The 15,947-nt window shown below is 34.4% G+C and overlaps 1 protein-coding gene across 11 annotated transcripts; it reads right to left on the bottom strand.

The window, feature by feature from the left end:
* Window positions 7,072-11,629, bottom strand: LOC109847725. 11 transcript variants are annotated; one of them, XM_020416957.1, is made up of 6 exons: window positions 9,859-9,987; window positions 9,159-9,256; window positions 9,025-9,070; window positions 7,543-7,555; window positions 7,303-7,357; window positions 7,072-7,224 (listed from the first exon to the last, which is right to left on the bottom strand). In XM_020416957.1, the coding sequence occupies exons 1-6, from the start codon at window positions 9,924-9,926 to the stop codon at window positions 7,091-7,093; spliced, it is 414 nt and encodes a 137-aa protein (XP_020272546.1). In that variant the 5' UTR covers window positions 9,927-9,987; the 3' UTR covers window positions 7,072-7,090. The 11 variants fall into 11 exon arrangements, 3 of the variants coding, with proteins under 3 accessions (XP_020272546.1, XP_020272545.1, XP_020272547.1); XR_002248642.1 differs by lacking the exons at window positions 9,025-9,070; window positions 9,859-9,987 and adding an exon at window positions 11,509-11,629 and having other exon boundaries at window positions 7,072-7,161; window positions 9,159-9,237; XM_020416956.1 differs by lacking the exon at window positions 9,859-9,987 and having other exon boundaries at window positions 9,159-9,528.

The raw sequence follows: 15,947 nt of genomic DNA, 5'->3' as shown, positions 1-15,947 counted from the left end.
GCTTGAAAACAAAAAAAAATCCTAAAATCTAATAACACAACATAAACATAATTAATTTTGTTCTGGCACCCAAAAACTTTTGGTGCCAGAAAACTTAGGGACATGACGCCTATCATTAAAGCTCAAAGCCCTAGGGTTATGAACCATCTTGGGAGCATTTGGTGCACGAACACGGTCAAAACAAAAATTATGTAAATGACCTTTTCGATTGTAATAAGTACAATGAAAGAGGCTCATTTGATTTTGTTGACCATAACTTGTGCACGAGATTCATTTGCAAAAATAGATGGTCTTATAAATTTATTTTGCAAATAAGAAATATTTTGAAACAAGGTTGGTCCACTTGAAATATTTTGCAATTAGAAACTTTTCGCAAATCAAAATAAAACTTAGCTAAGTGACCAACTCTACCATAAAAATCACAATGATACACATTAACATGATTATGAAGAACTTTGTGAGAATATGCATGTGAATGTGTATGTGTACATGATGATGAAGCTACATGAGATGCACAAGGAGCATTACCATTCCTAGGTTTATGTGCATCATAGCAAAAGTTAGCTAAATGGCCTTTTCGGCCGCAAATGGAACACTTGTAAATTTTGCTATATATGTGTGCATAGTGGGTGTATGATTTGAAAGTGTTAACACGAAACTTTGCACATAAGTCCATAAACTTATCATTTTTAACAATGCATATTTTTAGAGTTGAATCTAAAGATTAAATGCAGTTTTTAACATTATTCAGCTCATCATTAAGCACATTAGCATTGACACTACAAGTAGAAGAAGCATGATCATTTTTGAAAAAAATTAAGTTCATTTCTAATTGTTTCTACTTTTAATATGGCATTATCTTTAGCATGAGATAAGCTAGAAATAGATGAGGTCAATTTTTTATTTTATAAATTTAACAAGTCATTGTTTTCTTTAAGCATAGTATTTTCTTTTGCAATGACATCAAATTTGGACACTAGCTCCTCATGATCAGATTTCAAATTTACATGCTTGCTTTTAAGATCAATAAAAGTTTTATGCAACTTAGTATAGGCATGCATTAACCTATCATATGCACATGCAAGTTCATCCATAGATAAATCACATTCAGATTTGGACTCGCTTACCACACTAGAGTTATCGCCTAGTGGCCGTGTGCATGATGATGATGCTCCAACCTTACTTGAAGTCGATTCCGCCAAAGCGCGTCGAATCTCCTCCAAGTCTCCTTGATGTGCTTCTATGAATTTCCATAAAGTATAAGCACTATCAAAAGAATCAAGCTTGTTAGAAAAAGATGAGTCAAAAGCATTTTGCAAAAATTCTAACAAAAGCTTGTTCATAATAAACATCTTTTTATCACTTATGCTCCAATTGGATTTCTCTAATGTGGGCACAACATAAGCATTATCAATAACTTTCCATATATCTATATTTTTAGATCTAGCAAATAGCTTAAATCTAAAACACAATTGTGCATAGGGGAAAGCATTGAAAGATGAAGCAATATAAGGATCATAGCCTAAACAAGGTGCACAATGCATGTCCATAATATATATAAATATGCAAGCAAGATACAAAAACTCTCAAACTAGATTAGCACAGATATGAGAACAATTAACTTTGACTCTAGGCAATTAAGCCTCTAATCAAGAGCACCAAGCTCTGATACTAACTGTTAGACTCTAATGCCAGTAAGAAAGAATCCTAGAGGGGGATGAATAGGGTTTATGTTAATCTAATCCGATTTAATGTTAATTAAAACTAATTAACAAATATCCTAACAAAATAGTTATGCAATGAATTATTAGTAAGGATAAGCAATATAAACAAGGATAAACAAAATAGTGGACAATATAAACAAAGAGGCAATGACTAAATAAGATGAACAAAAAGAGTGCGTCAATGCAAACTCAAACAAGCAATATGATCACGGAGTTCGGACCTTCCGTCCTACGTCTCCGCTCCTCACTCCCGGAGAGAAATCCACTATCACATCGGGTTTTTGACGCTCACCCGAAAATGTTTACACCTCACACTCAGTTTTCTAACTCACCGAAAATTTTACAATCAACACTCTTATAATCCCACTCTACACCTTCTAAGTGTTGGTTTCTAGCCCGTGTCTCCCTCAAGTGCTCGGATTTACAACATCTCTCTAGGCTTTACTACCGACGCCACTCTTCTTGGGACGATCCCGTCTCTCACCACACACTCCTCTTAGTGTATAAATGTATTACAAAGTGTATCCTCACAATAAATGCTCAAATACAAACTTTTATTCTCTACTATAGATGAGAACTCAATTAAGGCTCACTCTCAATGTCACAATCCCACAACCCCAATATATACTATGTATGCAAATACAATAAGCTCAATAGGTTGTGTGTGAACAATGAGTACAAATCAAAATCAAACTAAACTCAATATAAACTCTAGCTTAAAGAAATAAAAATCAAACATATAAATAGCTAGATAAGAGTTTAGAAAAACTTCTCTAGATGACAAGAGAGAGAGAGGGAGAAGAGTTGAATGCTCAAACACCAATGGATGATCTCCTCAAGCTCTTGTGAAATTTTCTTCACAAATAAACTCTTGAAACAAACACTAAAATAAACTTAAAACCCTCTTAAACTTGTTTAAAACTTTCTTTTATTTTTTTTAGAATGTTAGAGGGAAAGGGGTATATATAGGATCATAATATAAAGCCCAAAAACCAAGAAAACCCAGCAAAAAGACAAAAACAAAAACAAAAACTCGGCAAACTAGAAAATTAGCCGTTATGAGGCCGTCGGTCGACTGATACTGTTTATCAGTCGACTGATGAGCTGACCGTTACATGCCAGCAAACACCTCATCAGTCGACTGATGAACTCGTCAGTCGACCGATGACCTCGCCAGTCGACTTAATAAGAAACAGAAACAAATGATGATTCCAGGCGTTTTCATCTGTCGACTGAACACTTTCATCAGTCGACTGATAACACAATATCAGCTTGATTAAAACAGAAAATCTGATCTTTGAAGTGCCTTTAAAAATAGAAAATAAATTCCAAAAAATATATAAATTTGGGAAATGATTGTAAACATGCAAATGAACATGTTACAAAATTTTTTTTTAGAATTGCACTTTCCATTTGTAAAATATCATTGTTTTTCAAAACTAGTCCAAAACATGAAAATACAAAACACTTGTTTTTATCATTTTGACTTAAACAAACTTTTGAAACTTTATCAAATGATTTTATAGACTTAATAAACGATGTAAATAATGATTGTTAAGTCCATAAATAAAATGTTAGGTCTCATGTTATGAGCTTACATCTTCTAATCTTGTTTTGATGATTACAAACAATTCCTAATGTTGTTTGTCTAGTGTTTGTGTTTCTTATTAGGTATTCTAGACAAACAACAATGTTGGAGGATGGATGGACTCAAGCATTCACGATCATATCCAATGGAGGTTGGCGAAATAGTGGTTAAAGTATTGCAATTCAAGTTGAAGATCCAAGTTCAACCTTCATCCGCAAGTGTACCAAGATAGAGCTTCGTTGAAAATCACAAGCTTGGGTAATTTAGTTTAGGTTTTATATTATGTGTGTTAAGTACTCTAAGCTCAATATCATATACACTCTAAGCTCAATATCATATACACATACATTTTATTTGGTTTCTATATATATATATATATATATATATATATATATATATATATATATATATATATATATATATATATATATATATATATATATATATATATATATATATATATATATATATATATATATATACACACACACACACACACACACAAGTTTTGGTTTTATAGTTTACAAGTTTATATAAATATGAAACCTATATTATTGTTTACATATATATACATGTTTCATATTTGTTAAATACATATTGTGCAAAACCTCATTTTTGCATAATATTGAGTTATTAGTTTATAGACTTAACAATCATAACATACACCTTTTATTAGGTCTATAAAATCAGTTTATAAAGTTTCAAAACATGGTTTATGTCCAATGTCAAAAAAAACACTACCACATATTTTCTCTAACGCAACGGTTCAAAACCGTTGCGCTAGCCATGGAACCGTCGCCCTTGAGCAAGTGCGACGGTTCTCAACCCGCCTCATATGCTGCCGTTGCCCTAGCTCTACCATAACGGTTTTGAACTCTATTGCAACGGTTTTTTGAACCGTTGCCCCCGCATCTAACGCAACGGTTTTAAAAGGTAAGCGGTTTTTAAGCCATTACAACGGTTTTGATTGAGCTATTGTGACGGTTTTTAAGCTATTGCAGCAGTTTTGATTGAGCTATTGCGACGGTTTTCAAGCTACTGCAGCGATTTTTTTAGATATTACAACGGTTTTAAAAGACCTAACGCAACGATTTTAGTAGACTAAAGCTATGGTTTTGATAGATCTACGACAACAGTTGGAGCTATTGCAACAGTTTTAAAAGACCTAAAGCAACGGTTTTAGTAGGCTATAAGTATGGTTTTGATAAAACTACGGCGACAGTTGGAGCTATTGCAACAGTTTTAAAAGACCTAACGCAACAGTTTGGATTGAGCTATCGCAACAGTTTGGATCGAGCTATCGCAACGGTTTGGATCGAGCTATCGCAACGGTTTTGATCGAGCTATCGCAACGGTTTTAATCAAGCTATTGCAACTGCTCAATCGAAGCTGTTCTTGGTTTCCTACGTCAAAATAATTATAGTATTCAATTACCTAGACAATCTTATTGTAAACTGTTACGATAGATATCTAACGCAACAGTTAAAACCGTTGCAACTTAACCGCTGCAATAGATCAATTATGTGGTAGTTAAAGTGGTGTACATTATGCATGCTTTATGAATATGATGACAAGGCTAACATGTTCATGGACTTGTCTGCTCATTTTATACTATCAAATGGTCCAATGTAACATGGGTCAACTTCTCATGCGTATGAAAATGAATAACTCTATGAGTCGATGAAATTCTGGAAAACATGTGATCTCCAACTTTAAATTTTAGAGGTCTTCTACCGATATCTGCCCAACTACAATATCTATGCAAAGCTATCTTGAGATGCTTTTGAACCATATTAATCTTCTCCTTAGACAAGCAGGTGAGCTTGGGACCTGATAACTTCCTCTCTTCTACTTCATCCTAACATAACAGTGGTCTATACTTTCTCTAATACAATGCCTCAAATGGCGATATCTTGATGCTAGCCTAATGATTGTTGTTATAAGAGAACTTTACAAAATGCAATTAATCATCCCACGAAACTCTAAAATCTAACAGACTCGAAGCATGTCTTCCAAGATATGAATTGTTCACTCCAATTATTTATCTTTTTGCGAATGATAAGCAATACTAAATTTCAATCTAGTGCCCCCAAAATAAGAAACAAATTGAGTATCTTGATTTAAAACAATGAAAATTGACACTCCATAAAGCCATACTATTTGTTGAATATAATGTTTCACTAACCATTCAGTAATTTGTCTAACTTGAAAAGGAACAGAATAAGTGCTCTTAGTAAGTCGATCAACAATCAGCCAAAACTGCATTATTTTGCTTCTAGCTCCTAGGAAAAGCTATCACAAAATCCTTAGTATAGTGCTCCTACGTACTTTTATTCCAATATCAGCAATGGTTGCAATAATATCAGCATTGAACAATGAGTTTCAGTGAGCAATTTTGTATGAACGTCACCTAGTGGAACACACAAATGGTCACCTTTCTCAAAGAATCATCTTAATGAATCTAGATTCCTTTTCTCTTTCCTTCAAATACTCTCTTCTTGACCTTGATGAGCTCCTCATCATGCAATTATTATTCCTTAGTATGGTCAATCAACGATGGTCGTACTTACGTATTCATCATTTATGCATAGCTATTTTGTAGAATAACCTCAATGCCATGACTTTTGATCTCTGCAATTAACTCCTACTTTGTGAGCCTCATTGCGCTTGGTGCTCTACTAAGTGCATCGTATACAATGTCTGCTCTACCAGAATGATATTGAAAAGAAGCAAAACCTCAGGATTCTTGTAACCATTAGATAACACCAACCTTCGTAAATTCTTAAAGCCACTGTGACGCATGAAACTTACTTTTTCTATCAATACATTTTCTTAGCTTCATATTGAAATAATAGTATTGTCCTTCTATGAACTAGCAGGAAAAGACTCGTGTAAACTGCTTGACAAGCTAAATAAGAGATAGGACCAGTTGCCTCACAAAATATGTTAACAATATACAGACATTGTATCACTATTATGAATAACTGGTTTCTTCAATTCAAGAGGATTTCCTTTGGTAGATGCTGGGAACATAAATTTTAAGGAAACATATATAGAATACAGGATGAACAAGCAAAGATTAACACCTGGCAGTTTCAACCGCAAATTAACAATAAAAACTGATTAAGACGCACTACCTTGCTTTACTTAAAAAGAACAACATTCATGAACGTGAATGATCATATTTCATGAACAGGGCATAATCATGAGTTAAGGTAAAATGCCTGCACATCCGTATCAAACAATATTGCAAATGAAAATATAAAAGAGAATATGAAAATATAAAATAGACCAGATTTTTTTGTTCTTTTTTCATATTAGATCCAGGCATGACCAGTTTAGAAACAGCAAAACCTCAGAAGAATTCTCACATTTCCTAAGATTCTAGACTAGAAGTGTAAAACAAAACTATAGACAATAAACAAGATCGTACATGTCTTACCGGAGTAGGTAACTTTGGGACTACTAGGCTGGTTTTCTTTGGACCCTGTTGCTCAGGGCTTTTGTGCTCCCCAGGAGAATCTGCTTTATTAATAGAACCTTGTGCACGCCTATCATCAGACTTTTCCTTATATTCAGAAACCTTCTCTTCTCCATACTGTAAATGTGATCTTGCAGTAGAATTTCTAGGTATCCATCTTTTATCTTCATATTTGGCGATTGAACTATTTTTCAGGCTACCGCATCCAGCTATACAAATCTTAAGTAGAACTGTGAAGAATCACAGTACAAGAAAATTAGAATTAGAAGCAAGCGTACTTTGCACGAATGAAGTTCTCTATTCCAACTCTGTCATAGTTTGGAGGAGTTCTGCTTCCCAATAGCTATTTGCCTTTTCATTTCCCATTGCTGTGAATGACCAGTGCCAATTAAAACAAATCAGCCGCCCCAAACATGTGCCAATACAAATGTCTATACAATAAGCACGAGTATAAAAACATATCGCATACTACATGTAATTTGAAGTAGCTAAAAGGTGCAAAGAATTACATTGAATAAATGCAACCTGCTCTGGAAGCCATGTGTCCAGGGTTGCAGATCTTACCTGCAGTTGACACGAAGCAGTTATTGAGATGCATCAAAATTCTAATAGATACTAGTTTGACAAATCAGAGCTGAGGCAAGTATATGTTGCATTTCAGTGACTCATTCGCATTCCTAGACAGAGGAAAGCTAAGTTGACTTTCAATCGTGTAAGCAAACTTGAAAGTAAGCTAAGTTCACACTTACCCATCGTGGACCTCTGCAAAAAGATAAGTCATGGTCAGCATCCAGAAGTACAAACTAAACTTGAAATATAACATTGGAAATTCCAAGGTGAAAGATATCATGATCCCTTTTACAGTTTTTACAACACTCAGAAAAACCTGTTCACAATGGGCTGGATCCTAAAATCCAACATCATTACACAATTTGAATCTTACAATCTAAACAATATAATACATATGGATCTAATAATGTAAAATCTCAAAAAGTGTATGGTGTAAATGCCTCACCAGGAAGCCTTTGATTAGTAAGTATGACTAGAAAAAGAGTATTTGAATAGAAGGTTCTATCAACGGGTAAATATATACTCCCTTGTCTTCAAGTAAGTGGCAATAGATGAATTAGAAGGTCTAGTCGATTGGTACAAAAGGCACATTGAACGTCACTTTAGTTAATCCCTAAGTATTTGAACAAGCCTACAAGTTAAAGAAGATAAACAGTCCAACAGTTTTCAATGGCTCATGTCCACATCAAGAAGATCTGAAGACAATATATTGTCCACTTATTAGTGCATTTGTTCCCAGCAATTAGGCGTATCTTAAACCGCTGAAAGAGAATAGAACCAGCCTAGGACATTCTTTTAAGAAAAAAATTAGGCTTCACATGCTTCGTTCCTTTTCTACCTACCGAGCAGGAGATAAGAATCATTTTCAGCCTTGTGAAGATCGAGGAGACTGACATCCTTTGTACAAAGGTAAATTACTAATAGTAGTGTACCTGCTAGATTATCAAAAAAATGTCCTGATGGGAGTAATGTCGAAAGGGAAGATGTTCACTAATAAGAGAGTTCTGAATCACACAATAAAGATTATAAAACAAAATTACTTTAAACTAATTAATAATACTTCAAACAGATTTGACCAATATCATATTATTCAAACGCGTTAACATAGCCTCCGTCTAATTTGGAAACTTGCAAGAAATAACAAACTGAATTCAAAATTAAGCAACCAATAGTATTTGATCTTATGATTTTTGCTTTTTAAGCATTGTGCGCTTGGTAGCTAACCTCCTTCTCATCTACTTTAAGCTTATAAATGTTCCTTACTCACTTCATGCCCATCTCCTTTTGCAGCATGAATTAGGCTGCCAAAACTATGAGGCTTGTGGTGATTCTCTATTCACCAGGAGGTACAATAGAACTGTTAAATTGACAACATTTGTTGATTGAGCCTGGAGCTAACACCTTTAATAATCATCCAGAGATTCCAAACCTCAACACCTTCGGTAACCATCCAACTAGCATAGCAACACCAGCGAGAAATTACAAATAGGAGATCACATCAATGATAATTTGTCAGAACTGATGATCTTAGAGCTACAGTCCACAGGCTTTAGTTTAATATATCTATTCGTACTCAGTGCAAATATAGGTGGGAATGTTTAGCTTGGATTACTCTTGAGCTTACAAAGGACGAGGTAATCAAACACATTATTTGCACTCACTGCAAAATAAATCCAGGTCTGCAAGTGATAAGGCACAGGTTGAACCCTGAACACTAAGAAGATTCAATTAGCAGCTACGCATATAAATTATGAAGTATGAACTCTTTTCAATACAAATAAATATGTTTCCTCACCTTTGCATCTTATTATCTTTCTTGATCCAACAAGTCCAGACGTCACATGACTATCCAATCCCTCGCAAAAAAGAATAAACTGATACAACAGTTCAAACATTCTACTGATACAACAATAAACCGACAAATGGGCATCATTTGATGTACAAGACAGTAATGATACTAGACTGAGCTTCACTAGTGCCATGAGAATCAAAAGCCCCTATGGTGGAGGCACAACTACAAAATTGATAACCTTAGGGACCTTAGGGACAAAAGGATATAAACACATCCACTCTCCCTCACAAGGCTGATGATGTACATAAGAGGTGGCGCTATCAAAAGAGACCAAAACAAACAGCAAACAATATCAACTTTTTTTAAGTGTCCTGCATTTAGTGCAAATATAGGTGGGAATGTTATAGCTTGGATTACTCTGAGTCTTTCAAAGGACGACGGTAATCAAACACAATTATTTGCACTCACTGCAAAATTAAATCAGCGATCTGCAAGTGATAAGGCACAGGTTGAACCCTGAACACTAAGAAGATTCAATTAGCCAGCTACGCATATAAATTATGAAGTATGAACTCTTTTCAATACAAATAAATATGTTTCCTCACCTTTGCCATCTTATTATCTTTCTTGATCCAACAAGTCCAGACGTTCACATGACTATCAATCCTCGCAAAAAGAATAAACTGATACAAACAGTTTCAACATTCTACTGATACAACAATAAACCGTACTATTCTGAAGATTATTAAAAAAAAGTATACAGTATGACATTTGCTGTATTAGACTCACAAAATGTGTTTTAATGAAGCAATATTATAAATCTTTATGACAACCCCAAAGAGAATCCATAACTGACAAATTATTGAGTTAAATCAAATTTTAGTTCGACATTGCCAATCATACTGATGGGTATAGATTATTTTAGTTATTTGAAACAGATCATTTCAGTTTTTTCAACTAATGATTCAAGGATACTCTAATAAACTTAAGTTTTTACATGTTTGGACAATTTTGCAATACTTATAATGTTCTGACTTCCCACTTACTAAAAACAATAGACCCATCATTGTAATAAGACATCTCTTCCTTAACAAATTAAAAAGGAGGTTAATGATCAACTAGAATATATGAAAATTAAGTTGCCACCACTAACAATTATTGAGCCAGAAACAATTATTAGAGCTATGACATCAATTCAAACACATTCATGATGTTAGCAACTATTATTGTAGTTCAACAATCTTTGCCCTAAAACAATGTCACTAAAGTTACATAACCAGAGTCCATCTGAAATCAGTCCTCTATTGAGGTAATGTCAGATTCATAGCGGAGATGACCTAACAGAAAAAGGTACCATTTTATAAATCCTTAAGACTAACTTTTTATTTTTGTTCATACAGCTTAAGCTAATGAAACCATGAAGTTTTGCCTCAAAATTTCCGTAGACATGGAAGATGTCTAAAATAAGTAGGTAAGTTGATAGATTTAATCTACTTTATGAGCATAACAGCAGTTAAACACAACACTATTAGCAAATTTAAATCTTTGAAAGTCCCTTCTAATGATCATACATCATCAAACTTACTAACCAAACTTTTTTTTTGGGTATTCTTCTTAAGTCTTCATTTTGCTGCTATAGCATATTTTAAGAGTACTACCAGCATTCCAGTAAATCATGATCAAAAACATTATCCATAAGGTTTTCTTATATACAAGATGATTAACAGATAATCTTTTCTCTTGCATATGAACTGAGAGAGAACTACATAAATGTTACCGCCAAGTAAAACAAGACAAGCGTCAAACAAAAAATCTCAATCATATACATAGAGAAACAATGTTCAATTTCTTTCATTTGAATAAATTGAATAGAAAATACAATTTGGGTGGATTACGTTAATTTGACCCATGTTGGCCCAAGTAAGATTAAAATAGAAGGTGTAAATTAATGTGTAATATATGGGATATATATAAGGCTGTATAATCTTAACTGAACAAGAATAGTAAATTATGAAATAGCAATTTAGTAACTTCTTTGATATATACATTGTTGGGATAAACAGATGAGCTTGCCCATCAAGCCAGCATAACTTACGCCTAGCTAAACTCACACACAAAGGAAACAAAGAGGCTAACTGAAATCAACGAATCAACAAAGAACTCCAAATATGTAAGATACCTAGGAGAGTTCATGCCCAACAGATAAATGTTAGAAGGAGAAAATCCAATCTCTTATAAACACACAATCATAGAAATCACTAAATTTAACGCTGGAAAATTCAATTTGAACTCAGAAAGCGGTAGTGCGAATTGAGAAATCAAAATATCGTGAGAAGAGATAGGCGGAGCAAACCCTAGAAAGCTCCGGTTACAGATTGGGCTCGATTTCTGGAGCAACGAGAGTAGCTCGACGATGAAACCAACGAGATGAAAACGGCGACGAAAGTAACGGACTCCGGCGAGGACTGAAAACGCGACGAGGGAGTTTTGGCCACGGCGATTTTAGGGAGTTTTGCCATGGCCAGCGGTGATTTTAGGGATCTGGGAGAGAGTGAGAGATTTCCTTTTTTTAAGTTTGGTTCGGTTTTTAAGCGGTGTCGGTCAAACAGACAGTGGGCTTTACTCAAGCTCAAAGGCCACTATCAATTAATTATTAAGCTCAGAAACAATTATTAGAGTTATGGTAACATTTTATATTAAATGTTGTATTACACTCTAAAAACCGTTACGATAGATATCTAACGCAACAGTTAAAACCGTTGCGCCTTAACCGTTGCAGTAGATCAATTATGTGGTAGTGAAAGTGTTTTTCATTTACATATTTTGGACTATTTTGTAAAATGAAGAGATTTCTCTTTTGGGAGGTGTTTTTTAAAAACCAGTTTTTGTAACATGTATATTATCATGTTTACAATCATTTCCCAAAGTTTTATATATTTTTGATTTTATTTGCTATTTTTAAAAGATGTTTGAAAATTAGATTTCTGTTTCAAAACAGGCTAATAACCTGTTATCAGTCGACTGGTCAGTCGACTGATGACATCAGTCGACTGATGTGTCGACTGAAGAAATCACCTGGAACAACAAATAGTTTCTATTTTATTTTGGTCGACTGACCAGTCGACTGATGAGATCATCAGTCGACTGATAAGGTCGTCAGTCGACTGATGAGCTAAAAAATACCTCTAACGGTTAGCTCATCAGTCGACTGATGGAAGCCGTCAGTCGACTGATGGCATAACGACTAGTTTTTTTAGCCTTTGTCATGTTTTGGTTTTTTGATCTTTTTGCTGGGGTTTCTTGATCTTTGGGGTTTCCTATAAATACCCCCTTATACCCAGTTCTATTGTAACAACCAAGAATGTTTTAAACATGTTTAACAAGGGTTTAAAGTTTGTTTTAGTTTGTTTAAAAGAGTGTTTAAGATTTTTGTTTGTGAAGAGAATTTCACAAGAGCAAGTGGAGATCATCTATTGTGTTTGAGCATCCAACTCTTCTCCCTCTTTCTCTTGATCTATAGAGAAATTTTTCTAAACTCTATTTTTAGCTATTTATATGTTTGAACTTAATTTCCATAAGCTAGATTTATATTGAGTTTAGTTTTGATTTATTTATCTCTTTGTTCACACACAACCTATTGAGCTTATTGTATTTTCATACATTGTATAATTTGGGTTGTGGGGTTTGTGTGACATTGAGTGTGAGCTTACATTATGTTCTCATCCATTATAGAGAACAATTTATTTGTTGAGTGCCTAAATTGTGAAATTCACTTTGTATTACACTAGTACACCAAGAGGAGTGTGTGGTGAGAGACGGGATCGTCCCAAGAGGAGTGGGGTAGGTGATAATACCTAGAGATGTTGTAATTTCTAACACTTGAGGGAGACACGGACTAGAGACCAACACTTGATGTGGTAGTTAGTGTGTTTACATTGTGAGTGATTGTAAAGTTTTTGGTGAGCTAGAAAACCGAGTTATGAGGTGTAAAACGTTATTCGGGTGAGCGTTAAAAACCCGGTTGTGTAGTGAATTTCTCCCCGAGAGTGAGGAGCGGAGACGTAGGACGGAAGGTCCGAACTCCGTGATCATTTGATTGTGTTTGAGCTTGCATTGGCGTTCATTTATACTTGTGCTCATTGCTTATATCGCCTATTGCATCTTGTTTATTTCATCCACTATATTGTTTTCCCTTGCTTAGTTTACTTATCCTTACATATATATATTGTTAAATATCATATTTGCTAGGATATTTGTTAATTAGTTTTAAATTGGCATAAATCATATTAGATTAGCATAAACCCTATTCACCCCCCTCTAGGGTTCTTTCCTAGTGGTATTAGGGTACTTTCACAAAAACTCAACATTTTCACAAATTTATATTTATATAAACTTGAAAACCAAAAACCAAAATGTGTGTGTGTGATTGAGCTTAAAGTATCAACACACATAATATAAACCCTAAACTTATTTACCCAAGCTATAGGTCTTCAATAAGCTTGACTTGGTAAACTGCGGATGAAGCTTGAATTAGGATCTTGAGTTGAATGTGCAAGTCTTCATACCGATATTACTTCCATCCTCCAATGGATATAATCGTGAATGCTCAATTCTATCCAACCTCTAGCTCATTGTTTGCCTAAAATAAATAAGAAAATACAAATACTAAACAAACAATATTAGTTGTAAATTATTTGTTAAAACATCATCAAAACAGAAAGGCCAACAATGTTTCCACGTACACTCTTATGCTAATTTTAGACATTTTAACACTAATCCTTTGTTAATTTTACTATCAAAATTATCTTAAATTTATTTTAAATCTATTTTAATTCTATTTTAAAATAGAATTTAAATAGATTTGACAATAAATTTAATAAAAATAATGAGCTAAAAAGTTCTTAAATTATCATATAAATATCACATGGGAATTTTTGAGAAGTTTGCATAACTTAAGGGATTAAAGTGCAAATGATAAATATAAGTGGTGCCAAAGACAATCGAGAGTATTTAAGCGAGAGGTACATGAAACTATAAGGTATTTAAGTGCTAATGAACATTTTATTTTATTTTATTATTTTAAAGGGCGAGGCAGTATGGGAGAGGGATTTGGGTTTAGAGGTCAATAGGTCGCTAGGATAAGGCATAATATTGACCTAATGGCTGAAACGTGGATAAATTATAAGTCGGGCCATGATTATTGGAACAAACAATAGCTGGATTCTAATATTAGCCCAGAGCTATACAAATTATTGGTCCAAAAGCCTCTTATAATAGATGAAAATTTTGAAATGAACTGATTCATAATTTTAATCTCACATTTCGGCTCAATCCAAACTTATTTATCAAAATCGACTCACTTTCTCGGCACGTAAGCTACATGGCCAGAAAGTGGGTCGTTTTAAAAAAAAAATCACAATCCTAATTAGTTGGGATTGCCAATCCCGACTAGTTAGGACCCCCTCCCCAACCCTCTCGTGGTTAGGCAACTAAACATTGCACAAAATGGTCGAGGTTGGGAACCCCGACCATTTTGAAGCGCCAACTCGAAATGGTCGGGGTTCCCAACCCCGTCCATTTAGCAGAGACTGAAACCAACCCATGAAATAGTTGGGGTTACCAACCTCGACTATTCAGCAGAGACTCCCCAGCCCAAAAATCGAGAAGAGACTTAGTCATAAAATAGTTGGGATTGCCAATACTAACTATTTATGGTGGGTCCCCCCTATATATACTGACTGAAACCATTTCTCCCCAAAATCCTGTTTTTTGTCCTCTCCAACTTCGGTCTCTCTCTCGTTCAGCTGCCTACCCACTTCTCCCAACCCCATTTTGCGGCCGAAATTCATTGTGAAAGTTTGATTAAGATCTCTAGGGTAATTTCTCTTCCTTCTCTCCTCTTTTAACGTGTAAAAATCTAGGGTTTTCTATCAAAATCTAATTTCTAGGGTTTGAAATTTATTATCAACCACTCTATTTGTGGTGGTTCGAATGCTTCGTGTGTTGAATGTTGTAATTAAAATTAAACTTCTAGGCTATAGAATGCTCAATTCTAGGGTTTAGGATTTTTATTTTGGGGTTTAGGGGTTTTGGTCAAAATTACATGAGATTATTTTCATCTTGGGTTTTCTTCTCTCATTTAATACCCTGATAAACTTTTTTAATTTTTTTTGCATTTAAATGATATAATATTCTTTTGTATAGGTTGAACAATATGATTTTTATTGCTTGCTCTTATGGTGGAAAATTAATTATGGAATGAATAATATGCCAATGTACGTCGGAAGGGTAACGACGCCGTTAATGATCTCAGAATCATATAGTTATTATGACCTGATTAAGGAATTACACCGAGTTACGAAAATTGACCCACGAGAGTACCGACTAAAAATAATATGCAATTTGCCCATAACTTTTGATAGAACGTCCGCAGTTGAGATCTCAAACGATCATCATATGAGTATTATGTTTAATTTGAGCAAGTCGCAATCAAAAGTAGAATTCTCACGCATGTTAGATTTGGGAGTTGAGTCTGATGGTTTTCTTTCTTCTTCGAGTGAAATGGAGTGGAGTCAATTTTAATATCCAAGTGTACATTCATTCGGGGAACGTCAAATGTTATGAACAATGAAGTCCCTTATGAAAATATAAGGCCATTAAAAGGGGCAACAATTGAAGAGGATGAAAGAAGCAACGACTATGAAGGTGAAGAGTAAGATAGTGCACCAATTGATAGCATGCAATTTGTGACTGAAGATGTTGAAGAGAATCTGAATTAGTGTGATGAGACTT

The sequence above is a fragment of the Asparagus officinalis genome, chromosome 7 (assembly GCF_001876935.1).
Source record: "Asparagus officinalis chromosome 7, Aspof.V1, whole genome shotgun sequence".
Taxonomy (NCBI): Eukaryota; Viridiplantae; Streptophyta; class Magnoliopsida; order Asparagales; family Asparagaceae; genus Asparagus; species Asparagus officinalis.
The sequence above is the reverse complement of the archived record's forward strand: the minus strand, read 5'-3'. Positions and strand labels throughout refer to the sequence as shown.